Source organism: Vulpes vulpes, chromosome 2, assembly GCF_048418805.1.
Source record: "Vulpes vulpes isolate BD-2025 chromosome 2, VulVul3, whole genome shotgun sequence".
In the NCBI taxonomy this organism is placed as follows: Eukaryota; Metazoa; Chordata; class Mammalia; order Carnivora; family Canidae; genus Vulpes; species Vulpes vulpes.
Window position 1 is genome coordinate 137,742,906 of NC_132781.1, and position 13,351 is coordinate 137,756,256.

A 13,351-nucleotide genomic window follows, 5' to 3' on the forward strand; every position below is an offset into this window, starting at 1 on the left:
ATCCTGGAAACTGTGGATCGAGCCCCACGTCGGGCTCTCTGCGTGGAGCCTGCTTCTCCCTCTGCCTGTGTCTCTGCCTCTCTCTCTCTCTCTGTGTCTATGAATAAATAAATAAAATCTTTAAAATAAAAAACAATAAAAATCTTTGTGAATTTTCTGATTATAATGAAATTTGGGGATTTTAGAACATGAAGCTTTGTATAAGTTCAGCTCCTTGTTTTTAAAGATTTTTGTGTTTCATCAGCGGTACTTGGTAAGTTCCTAAGAAAAACTTGTGGTTCTCTCCCCTCCTTTTTTTTTTTTCCTCTGCCCCTTTTTTAAATACAGAATAGTTTTTCTGACTCAGCCCCAGGTTGACAGATAAGCATCCTGTCATTTTCTGCTTAGGGCTTCCTTTTCTAAATCTTAGTAACATTTTCAACAATGTGGGAAGGAATTTGGGTTCTGAAGCTCTTACTTGCATTTATGACAGCCATTTATTTATTTATTTATTTTTAAATTATTTATTTATGATAGTGAGAGAGAGACAGAGAGAGAGAGAGAAAGGCAGAGACACAGGCAGAGGGAGAAGCAGGCTCCATGCACCGGGAGCCCGATGTGGGATTCGATCCCGGGTCTCCAGGAATGCGCCCTGGGCCAAAGGCAGGTGCCAAACCGCTGCGCCACCCAGGGATCCCATATGACAGCCATTTAAAACCTAAAACATACACCCTAAGGTACAGCTTTAGGGCCAGACTATCATACTTGATTCTGAAGTGTAGTACACAAGGAGTAAAGTCAATAAATGAAATCTTAAAAGTAGGTTGTAGATGGTGTGTGTAGAGGAACTGAAAATGTCAGATGAGTTTCTTTCCATTAGTCCTAATTTTAAGTACTTTCCTGCTATTTCTAAAGAGTATAGTATAAGCAATCATTTTCAAGTGGATAAAATAGAAATCCATATATTATAGGTTGTCTTGCTAAACTGCAACTTTTTTGAGGGGGAATATTTCCTTCTTATACTGGCCCTACCTAATTTTCCAACTTGGCATCTTCTTCTGTAACTAGTGGTCGAGATACCTTAAATTTTTTTTTTTTTTTGAGTCCTTAGTGGTCTTTCAGGTATTAAGTTGGAGAAACGACGGCTATTCAACTCTTCTTCTCTATATAAAAAAACTAATTTAAAAATCTGATTTTTCTTTTCTTTTTTTTAAAAAAAAACAGGTGCCATGTTTCAGAACAGAGTAATACCCCTGGTAAAGAAGAACTGAAGACACTGTACAGACATCAGATATAGGCTAATTACAAAGAAAGCATTAACCTGCCTCTGAGGTGACTAAAGGGGAATAATGGTGATTTTGCGCCGGGCTCGGCCGCCTGCTTCCGCCCCAACCAGCAATGAATCTTGACTCGCTCTCGCTGGCCTTGTCTCAAATCAGCTACCTGGTGGACAATTTAACCAAGAAAAACTACCGAGCCAGCCAGCAGGAAATACAGCATGTAAGTAAACTTAGAAAACAAGTGCCATTAGAGGAATGAGTATGCAGTAGAAAGAAGGTTCTCCTCAGCTTTAATATATAAAAGATTTTATCCCAATCTATTTTTTTTTCAGATTTTATTTATTCATGAGACACACAGGGGCAGAGACTCAGATAGGAGGGAGAAGCAGGCTCCTCGTGGGGAGCCAGATGCGGGACTCGATCCCCAGACTGGGGATCATGCCTTGGTGGGTGGAAGGCAGATGCTCAACCACTGAGCCACCCAGGCATCCTTTTTTTTTTTCTTAAGATTTTGTTCATTTATTTGACATAGAGACTGTGCATGCGTACACAAGCAAGTGGCAAGCAGGAGAGGGAGAAGCAGACTCCCTGCTGAGCAGGGAGCGATGCCTAACTGAGCCACCCAATTGCCCCCTCAATTTTTCCTTTTCTTTTCTTTCTTTTTTAATAGATTTTATTTTTATCGATGAGACACACACACACACACACACACACACACACACACACACACACAGACAGACATGCAGAGACACAGGCAGAGGGAGAAGCAGGCTTCATGCAGGGAGCCTGACGTGGGACTTGATCCCGGGTCTCCAGGATCATGCCCTGGGCCAAAGGCAGGCGCCAAACTACTGAGCCACCTAGGAATTCCCCTCAATTTTTTCTTTAAAGGAGCCACAGATTTAAATTTTTCTATAAAAATTATGAAATGTCTGGTTTGTTTTGGTTTAGTCTCATTTTTTTCTTACCTATGTTTTACTATTTTTTATTTTTTAAAAATATTTATTTATTCATGAGAGACAGAGAGGCAGAGACACAGGCAGAGGGAGAAAGAAGCAGGCCCCATGCAGGGAGCCCGATGCGAGACTTGATCCCAGGTCCCCAGGATCACGCCCCAGGCTGAAGGTGGCGCTAAACTGCTGAGTCACCGGGGCTGTCCTTATCTATGTTTTATTTTTTTTTTTTTTATTTTTTATTTTTTTTCTTATCTATGTTTTAAAATTAAGATGTACTTCACAAACTTTAAAATTTACCCTTATAATGAATATGCAGTTTGTAGTTTTTAGTGGATTTACTAAGTTACTTAATCATCACCATCTAACTCCAGAATGTTTTCATCACCTTGAAAAGAAATACTTGAATCTATTAGCAGTTGCTCTCCCATTTCCTTCTCCCTCCAGACCCTGGCAACCACTGATCTTTCTGCTTTTATGGATTTGCCTTTCTGGACATTTCATATAAATGCAATCATACCAGATGTGGCCTTTTGTGTCTGCCTTCTTTCACTTAGCACAGTGCTTTCAAGATTCATCTGTCTTGTGGGGGCACCTAGGTGGTTCAGTCACTTAAATGTCCAACTTTCAGCTCAGGTCATGATCTCGGGATCATGAGATTGAGCCACACGTGGGGCTCTGCACTGAATGTGGACCCTGCTTGAGATTCTCTTCCTCAACTCTTCCTTCCCCCCCTTTAAGATGTTTCATCCATGTTGGGAGTCTGTGCCAGTACTTCATTCCTTTTTATGAGTAATAATACTGTATGAATATTATTTATAATAATGAACAAATAGTTCTGTGGATATTTTACATTTTGTTTATTCAGTTGGATATTTAATTTATTTCCATTTTGTGGCTATTAAGAGTTTCAACATTTGTTTATGAGTTCTTAGATCTTTGTTTTCAATTTTTGAGATATATAATAAAGAATGGAATTGATGGGTTATACTAACTCTGAAGAACTACCAAACTTTTCACTCGATCACTTTTCAATTCCACAAGTAGTTTACCAGGGTTCCAATTTTACCTTATCCTTACTAACACTTGTTATTTTATGTCTTTGTACCCATTCTAATGAGTGTGGACAAGTACATTGTTTGGTAGTGTGGCTAATGCTGTTGAACATCTTTTCCCATGCTCCTCTTTGGAGAAGTGTTCAATTCAAATCTTTTGCCTCAGTGTTTTCACTGTTGACCTTCAATTTTAAAAAATCCTTGTTCTCAAGTATAGTTTTGACTTGTTGATCATTTCATGCTTTTTTTTAAAAACTTTTTTGGAAGAATAGAGACATTAGATACAGAGAGAGGCAGAGACATAGGCAGAGAGAGAAGCAGGCTCCCTGCATGGGACTCCAGGATCACACCATGAGTTGAAAGCTGATTTTCAACTGCTGAGCCACCCAGGTGTCCCTCATGCAATGTTCATGAAAGTTAAATAGTATACTGTATCTTAGTTTTAGTGATGGTACCCTTTTCTTATTAATAAATCAAATGGAGAGATGCATGCAATGGTGGCTCAGTGGTTGAGCATCTGCCTTTGGCTCAAGTTGTGAACCTGGGATCCTGGGATTGAGTCCCACATCGGTCTCCCCGCAGGGAATCTGCTTTTGCCTCTGCCTATCTGCTCCTATCTCTCTATCTCTCATGAATAAACAAACAAGATCTTTAAAAAATAAATCAAATGGAGTTCCATACTTAGAATTGTATATGTTGTTAAATTAAAACTTACACTAGTTGTGTGATAGTAGTAGGTAGCTTTTCCGAACTTTATTTTCCTCATCTGCAAAATAAGGATAAAAATAAAATTTGTCTGACATCCTTGTTAGGAATAAATGAAGTTAAGAGCACCTAGGGGCAGCCCAGGTGGCTCAGTGGTTTAGCACCACCTTCAGCCCAGGGCCTGGAGACCCAGGATCAAGTCCCACATCAGGCTCCCTGCATGGAGCCTGCTTCTCCCTCTGCCTGTGTCTCTGCCTCTCTCTCTCTCTCTCTCTCTCTCTCTGTCTCTCATGAGTGAATAAATAAAATCTTTAAAAAAAACAAAAAGAGCACCTAATACAGTTCCTGTCAGAAGCATTATTTTTAAAAAATACGAATTTTCCTTTCTCTCTGTTACAAATTACATTTGTTATATAAGGTGGGTAGTATATAAGTACAAGCTTTTAAGTGAAACAGGTGCCTAATTATTTCAGGTAAATAAATATAAGAGGAGTTTGTATGGTAAGTTTTTTCTCTTTTCCTTGTTTTTGGGATATGTAGAGGTTGTGGTTTAACTTTATTTTTATTTTTTATTTATTTATTTTATTATTTTTTTATTTAAAAGATTTTATTTGTTCATTTGAGAGACAGGGAGAGAATACAAGTGGGGAAAGGGAGAAGCAGGCCCCGCTGTGCCAGGAGCCTGATGTGGTGGCTTGATCCTAGGACCTGGCGATCATGACCTGAGCTAAAGGCAGGTGCTTAACCATCTGAGCCACCCAGGTGCCCTAGTTTTATTTTTAAAATAGATCATCTATTAACCTGATTACCCCAGCTACTCGTTTTTTCTTTGCCCATAGACAATTGATGTTTTCTGTTTCTTAACTGTTCTTTCGAAGATACTTGCACATAGAAAACAGTAAAATATTATTCTGATAAAGCTGAACCATGTTAAACAAAATTATTCTTAAAAAGTTTAAAAATGAAGAAAATAGTAAAATATTTTCCATCCTTTTTTCATATGTTGGCATATGATAGTTTTCTGTATCTTGGGTTTTTTCTTTTCTAACTTACCAGTCTGTCTTAGAAATGATTCCTTGCGGGCCTGGCTGGCTTAGTTGGTAGAGCATCTGACTCTGGATCTTAGGGTAGTGTATTTGAGCCCAGTTGAACATGGAGTCTGCTTTTCAAAAAAAAAAAAAAAAAAGAAAAAGAAAAAAATAAAGTACTCCTTATTCTATACGTAAGATGTTTCTTCTTTTAAGGCAGTGTAGGATCACCATTATATGGATGATCATAATTTATTTCTCTATTGATGGACATTTAGGTTATATACTTTTTTTAAAGATTTTTAAAATTTATTCATGAGAGACACAGAGAGAGGTGTGAGAAGCAGGCTCCACCCAGGGAGCCTGCTGTGGGACTCGGTCCTCGGTCCTCGGACTCCAGGATCATGCCCTGGGCTCAAGGCAGGCGCTAAACTGCTGAGCCACCAGGGATCCCTATATACTTTGTTTTTTGTATTTGCTATTGACATTGCTGTTACAACATTTTTTTTTACATGTGTGTTAGCTTATTTGTAGAATAAATTCTTAGAAATTCAAACTTGGGTCATTCTTTTCTAATGGAAAAGCTCAATTCTTGGAATTACTCAGTACTTATTTTTTCTTTTCATGTAGTTCAGCGTATGTAGTATATTGAAATATCAGCTTTGTATGCTTGTAGGGTTTATTGCAGTTGATGCTGCTTTGATGAATTATAGTGGTTAAGTTCATTGTTCTTTTTTATTTTTTTAAGATTTTATTTATCCATTCATGAGAGACACAGAGAGAGGCAGAGACACAGGCAGAGAGAGAAGCAGGCTTCACACAGGGAGCCCGATGTGGGACTTGATCCCGGGTCTCCAGGATCAGGCCCTGGGCTGAAGCCGGCGCTAAACCTCTGAGCCACCCAGACTCAGGGGTCCTTTGATTAGAGAACAAAATCTAATCTCAATCTGAATTTTAGGGCCCTGTAAGTCCTTCTAAATCTTGGAATTCCCATTTTGGAGAAACAGATCCAATAATATCTCATTTTAGTGAAGACTTACCCCTTTTCATCTTTATTTGGAATAATTCTTCAGGATAAATTCTGAAAGCTGTGTTGGTCAGAATGTGACCTGACAATTTCATGCAGCTACTATTTAAGCATCTGCTGTGTACCACACATTTATTATTCAAAAAAAATTTTTAAGCCTTTATTTATTTGAGAGAAAGCTAGAGTGTGCTAGATGGAGCTGGAGGAGGGGCAAAGGGGGAGGGGGGATACAGGGACATTTGGACTCCATGCTGAGCTTCTGATTCAGGGCTTGATCTCATGACCCTGAGGTAATGACCTGAACCAAAATCAAGAGTTGGATGCTTAACTGAGCCACCCAGGTGCCCCCTACTGTCACATCTTTTTTATTTTTATTTTTTAATTTATTTTTTTGTTGTCACATCTTCTTAAAAAAAATATTTACTCATCAGAGACAGCGAGAGGGAGAAGAAGGCTCCCTGTGGGGAGCCTGATGTGGGACTCAATCTTAGAACCCTGGGATCATGCCCTTGAACTGAAGGCAGACACTTCATCACTAAGCCACTCGGGTGTCCCCCCCCCCCCCCCCCCCACTGTCACATCTTTAAAAAAAAAAAGCTATGGATTCTTTGGGTGACTGAGTTGGTTAAACATGCGGTTCAGGTCATGATCTCAGGGAGGAGAGAAGGAACCCCATGTGGGTGCTCTGCACTGGTTGTGGAGCCTGCTTGGAATTCTCTTTCCCTCCCCCTTAGTCTTTCCCCAGCTCATTTGGGCATGTGCACATTCTCTCTCTAAAAAAAAACACAATAATTTTTAAACATATAATATCTAGTTAATACTCAAATTTCCTCTTTTGCCTCATCTAAAAATTTTTATGACACGTGGGCTTGAATTAGGATCCAAATAAAATAAATGTTTGTTGCATTGGCCCTTAATAAATTTCTTTTAAAACCTGTGGTTTTTGGGACACCTAGGTGGTTCATTGTTTGAACATCTGCCTTTGGCTCTAGTTGTGATTCCAGGATCCTGGGATGGAGTTGGCGCTCCCCACAGGGAGCCTCTTTCTCCCTCTGCCTATGTCTGTGCTTCTCTCTGTGTGTCTCATGAATAAATAAAATCTTAAAAAAAAGAAAAAAAGTCTTCATTTGCAGGAAATAACATACTCAAGTGTCTAGCATCAAACCAGTAAAAAAAAAAATATGAATGGGGATGGGCAAAATGGGTGAAAGGGAGCAGGAAATAGAGTTCCAGTTATGGAATGAGTAAGTCACAGGAATGAAAGATCTAGAATATAGTCAATAGTATGGTAGTAATGTTATATGGTGACAGATGGTAGCAACACTTGGGTGGCATAGCAGAACATGGAATTGTCAGATCACTGTCGTACTGTCAACCATTCTTTGATTAAAAAAAAATATATATAAATAACAAAAATAACTATGGTAAGATGTTAAATTGCTGAATCTAGGCAGCAGTTATACAGCTGTTCACTGTACTACTATGATTTTTCTATACATGTGAAATTTTTCTTGATAAAACTGGGGATGAGGGGCATGTGTTACTTTTTAACTAAAGCAGGGACTATAAGCATGTGATGTGATTTCCAAAAACTTGTTTTCTTTTTTTAGAATTTTATTTAGAGAGAGAGAGAAAGAGCAAGAACCCAAGAAAGAGAGCAAGGGAGAAAAGTGTGGAGGGGGAGGGGCAGAGGAAGAGGGAGAGAAAGAATTTCAAGCAGACTCCCTGCTGAATGCAGAGCCAGATAGTAGCTCAATCCCACAGCCATGAGATCATGACCTGCACTGAAATCAGGTGTCAGAAGCTCAACTGACTGAGCCACTCAGTTGCCCCCCAAAACTGACTTTATACCCAATTATATTTTATTTTAAAATTTTTATTTATTCATGAGAGACACAGAGGCAGAGACATAGGCAGACATAGGTGTTTTGGCTGACTTAGGCACAAGAGGACTAGCTTTTGGTCAGTCAGTTTGGACTTTCAGCATGCCTTGCTCAACTAACCTTAATCATTTCTTTTGATTTCTAGTGAGATATGTTTGACTCTTCTTTCATTTGAACGCTTAGGAGGCCATTTTAGGGTTATTAATTGTTCTAACTTCAATACTGTTGTGTCACAGGTAATAGAGTTTGGGAAGCAGCTGGTTGGTGAAGTAGTCAGAAAACACATGGCATTTATTACATCTGGTGTCTTATATGGGTGTAGTTCATGGTGCCCCAAAACAATTCTAGTAGTAACATCAAAGGTCACAGATTATAGATCACCATAAGAAATATAATGGGAAAATCAGAAATATTGTGAGAATTACCAAAATTGACACAGAGACAAGAAATGAGCGAATGCTTTTGCAAAAATGTCACTGATACACAGTTGCCACAAACTTTCAATTTGAAAAACATTATCTGTGAAGTGCAATAAAATGAGGTATAGCTATGTATCTCACTAGAGATATACCATCAAATTGTTTTGAGGTTATTATTATTTTTTTAATATATTTTTTTAAATTTTTATTTATTTATGATAGTCACAGAGAGAGAGAGAGAGAGAGGGGCAGAGACTCAGGCAGAGGGAGAAGCAGGCTCCATGCACTGGGAGCCCGATGTGGGATTCGATCCCGGGTCTCCAGGATCGCGCCCTGGGCCAAAGGCAGGCACCAAACCGCTGCGCCACCCAGGGATCCCTGTTTTGAGGTTATTAAGAGTAGTTCTTGGCATCATTATACTACCAACTGGATATACAATTGGCTTAATTGTTTTCATATTACTTTCAGTATTTAGGGAGTACTTTTAAGAATTTAATTTTGCTAGGTAATTATGTAAAATTTTTGTTCCCGAAGTCTGTAAGACAACTTTATTCAAAAGGCAATATAGTCTTACTAGACATGTGTTCTTTTTTTTAAGTAGGCTCTCACCCAATGTGGGGCTTGAACTCATGACCCTGAGATCAAGAGTCCTCTGTTCCACCAGCTGAGCCCATGAAGCCCCATTACTAGAAATGTCTTATATATTGAATGGATTCAGTTCTTATTGCCTCCTGTCCTTTTTCTGTATTCCCAAAAAGCCCTCTATTTTCGTTCATTTCTTTTTTGGCTGCAGATTATTGTCAGATTTGTTTCATTTTGGACTTGAGTGGTGTTAATGAAATTCTTTCATGCTTGAGAATATGTTTTTCATTTTTATTTATTTTTTAATTATTTATTTATTCATGAGAGACACACAGAGAGAGAGGCAGAGACATGGGCAGAAGGAGAAGCAGGCTCCCTGTGAGGAACCCGATGTGGGACTCGATCCCAGGACCCTGGGATCACGCCCTGGGCCAAAGGCAGGCGCCAAACCGCTGAGCCACCCAGGGATCCCCTATTGTATATCTTTTAATATTCCCATTCAGATCTTTTTGGATTTTGTTGTTTTCTTTGAATTTTTTTTTAAGATTTTCTTTATTTATTCATGAGAGTTAGATAGAGGCAGAGACCTAGGCAGAGAGAGAAGCAGGCTCCATGCAGCGAAACTCCATGTGGGACTAGACCCTGGGACTCTGGGATCACACCCTGGGGTGAAGGCAGGTGCTCCAACCACTGTGGCACCCAGGCATTCCATCTTTGAATTTTTTTTCGTGTGGATTGAGATCTACTGATACATGGTTATCTTTTCTGAAGATTTTTGCCTTAAGTTTCTTTCTTAAGTACTGCAAGCTTACTTTCATTTCCTTATCTTGTCCTTGGACCAGTGTTTTTTGAGGACTTTTTCCCCTTAAAAACAGTTCGTATAATTTCTTTGACAATATGAAATATTATTTATCTAAATTCTTCTGTTTACTTGGGTAAGTCCTTTAAATGTATGTTTTTCATCTGTCTTAACTGTTTGCTCCATTTATTTTACAGTTCCTTCAGTAGGTTCTATGCTGTCTTTGGATTTTTGCTCATCTTTGAATCAACTTCCGTTATTTACTCAAATGTAAACAATCTTAGGGATGTTTGAGGGCAGAGAAGTATGTTGTGGTAGAGTGTCATTTCTGTTTTCTAATTATGTAATGGTTTCTACCTCCCATGTCCTCCTTCATTCTGCTTCTCCAGCATTCCCCTTTGGCTAGATGGCTTGCTCTTAGACATTAAAAGTGGTATCTTGAGCTTTGTTGTTTTTTCAGCTCTACCTCCTTTGTCATTTATGCAGTATGTTGATCTAGGTTTCTAATTTTTTTAAAATTTATTTATTTATTTATGATAGTCACAGAGAGAGAGAGATAGAGACAGAGGCAGAGTCACAGGCAGAGGGAGAAGCAGGCTCCATGCACCGGGAGCCCGACGTGGGATTCGATCCCGGGTCTCCAGGATCGCGCCCTGGGCCAAAGGCAGGCGCCAAACCGCTGCGCCACCCAGGGATCCCTGATCTAGGTTTCTAAATGTATAGTCTCTTTTCTTTAATGGCTAATTGTGCCCCAGATTCATCACTTGAACAGAGGGACATTTTTTTGGGACATTTATCAGTCCTTAACAGTTTTATTTCTGGAATTCTAAGTCCCAGGTAGAAATCTACATTTGGCCTGTCATTTGAGGGTGGTAATAATGAACTATTCCTTTTCTCCCTGGACCATGTTTTACTGAAAATGGAAATTAAGTTTTTTGTTATTCAAGAACAGAAAAAAGTACTCCTAGTTTCACCATGTTTTACTTAAGGGTTTGAAAGTTTTGTCCTTTAAATTAATGCTTTTCAAGTTAGAACTACCCTTTATATTTGATGCACAATTTTTTCATTTTTTATTATACTAAACAGTTTCAAATACATGTAGTATTTTTAAATAAAGTAACCTGAAGTATTCATACAGATAATATAATAAAAACCTAGAATCAGTATTTTTAAGAATTAAAATTGTTTAATAAGTATGATTACTAGGAAGATGCTTCGTTACTTGCATATATTACAGTCCAAAACTGTGATCATTGTAATGTAGAGAGTTACCGCCTTCAGTTTATTTATTTATTTATTTATTCATTCATTCATTCATTCATTCATGAGAGACAGAGAGAGAGAGAGAGAGAGAGAGAGAGAGAGAAAGAGAAACAGGCTCCATTCAGGGAGCCCGATGTGGGACTCGATCCCGGGACTCCAGGATCACACCCTGGGCCAAAGGCAGGCACTAAACCACTGAGCCACCCAGGGATCCCCTGCCTTCAGTTTAAATTTAAAAAATCTGGGGACCCCTGGTTGGCTCACTGGTTGAGTGTCTGCCTTTGGCTCAGGTCATGATTTCTGGGTCCTAGGATCCAGTCCTGCATCAGGCTCCCCACAAGGTCTTATTTAACTGCTGCATTTTCTGGGTGGGGAAAACAAAATAAGTTAACTTAAAAAAAAAAAATAAGTTAACTTAGCCAGCTGCCATGTAATTATGGTACAGTGGAGTTGGACTACAGATCCTGATTTCTTAGTTCATGGACTATAGGATTTAAGGCTCATTAGTCTGATACAAGTATCCATCTCTTTATCTATAAAATTGCAGTAGATTTTGGCAGAGTTGTTGAAGATTAAACCAGGGAAGTTCAGTACAGTATTTAGCCTAAAGTGTAAAAAAATATTTGTAATACTTAAATGATTACTCTGTCCTTGTTGTGTGCTAAGCTCTTTTCCAGGTGTGAAGAAGCTAGCTGAACTGCACAAATTTCCTGTTTTCTTGCAACTTAAAGTCTAGTGGGGGATATTGAGAATAAATTATCAGATGGTCATAAGCTCTATTAGGAAAAGTAAAGCAGTGTGAAGGGGTGATGGGAGGGCAGGTCCAGGTAGTTAGGAGCTGAGAGAACAGCTCATGTATAGATAATTGAAGCTTTCTAATTAGAATAGTGAGTACAAACATAGGTAAATTTAAGAAATAGCAAAAAACTAATGGAGCTTGGAGGCAGCACTAAAGTACTGAACTTGTTAGACTTTTTTTGTTTGTTTGTTTTTTCTTTTTTAATTTAAGTAAGCTCATGCCCAATGAGAGCCCAACCGAAGGCTTGACCTCAAAACCCTGAGATCAAGAACTGACCTGAGATCAAGAGCTGGACATTTAACTGACTGAGCTACCCAGGCGTCTCCAGACTTTTTTGTTTTGTTTTTAAGCACGTTGCCTTGTAGCTAAAGAGTTACAGTTGTGTCAGAGTTCAGGTTATATTTTTAGGGTACAAATACTGCATAGAAAAAGTGATTTTCTCCTAACTCTAGTTTGGTATAAAATTGTTGCCTTATAATTAAAAACTTTGTATTCTTACTACATGTCATTTATGCTACTTGGTGTTTTGGTTTAGATATTGACCAAAGTACACACAGTTATGTGGACTGATTAATTTCTTCTATTTTTTCTGTCAATGACTGTAGGAAACATTTAATTATAAAATATTGGTATCTCCATTTTATTAATTCCTGTAACTCTTACTCAAAATGAATAATTAATGTAATTTGGGATTTTGCCTAGGGACATTTTTTTTAATCCTCCTTAATGGTGATTACAAATTTATATTTTTGGTCTTTTTAGATTGTGAATCGGCACGGTCCTGAGGCAGACAGGCATTTATTACGCTGCCTATTTTCGCATGTGGATTTCAGTGGCGATGGTAAAAGCAGTGGCAAAGATTTTCATCAGGTATTGGGACTTAGAGTTTGTTTACTTAGATCTAGTTGTTCAATGAATTGCATTTTGGGCATAGTGTGTGTAGCAAACGACACATACAAATCATCCAGAGATAATCTTAGCTCAATGGCTAAAAGATACTGGGATTTGTTCTTTTTTTTGTTCCTCCCTTCTGCCTGGCTGCAGACCATTAATAGCTGCCTAGTTCAGGCTTAGATTGCTGGGGATCAGACTTGCCTACAGGAAGCAGGAATGTGGGGAAAGTCCTGCTTGATAAATAAGACAGAGAAGGGATCTTTGTTCTAGATAAAGTTTGTCTGGCTTGATTTTCAGTATGGCAATAGTTTGTCATTATATTGTTCCTTAGAGTTATCTTCTTGTCAGTGGAAACTATTCTGTTGAGGTGTTGGTGTTGACTTGTTGCTAATGGACTCTAGTTTAAATGGGATTTTTAAAGAGCTAATTTTGATAATGCTTAGAAAAAATGTGCAATATTGAATTACACTTTAAGGTTCTGAGCACCTCTGTGTCTGTTTGTGAAGAAGATAAATGTTAGTGCTTGCTAATGAAAATTCACTTTTTATTTTTAAAGACTCAGTTTCTGATTCAGGAGTGTGCGTCGCTGATTACAAAGCCAAATTTTATCTCGACGCTGTCCTATGCCATTGATAATCCATTGCACTATCAGAAGGTTGGTATTGCTTTTATCTTTAGTAGTCCT

General features: G+C 38.5%; 1 protein-coding gene across 24 annotated transcripts in view; it reads left to right on the plus strand.

The window, feature by feature from the left end:
- CNOT1 (CCR4-NOT transcription complex subunit 1) overlaps positions 1-13,351 on the plus strand; it is a 104,185-nt gene that overhangs the window by 25,291 nt on the left and 65,543 nt on the right. For all 24 annotated transcript variants that reach the window (XR_012000043.1, XR_012000045.1, XR_012000046.1 and 21 more), the window contains 3 exons: positions 1,204-1,479; positions 12,535-12,642; positions 13,223-13,321. Coding sequence is in view for 16 of the 24 variants with exons in the window: in XM_072750090.1 (XP_072606191.1) it covers positions 1,378-1,479; positions 12,535-12,642; positions 13,223-13,321 (309 nt within the window). In the remaining 8 variants the exon portion in view is untranslated. The remainder of the gene's footprint in view (positions 1-1,203; positions 1,480-12,534; positions 12,643-13,222; positions 13,322-13,351) is intronic.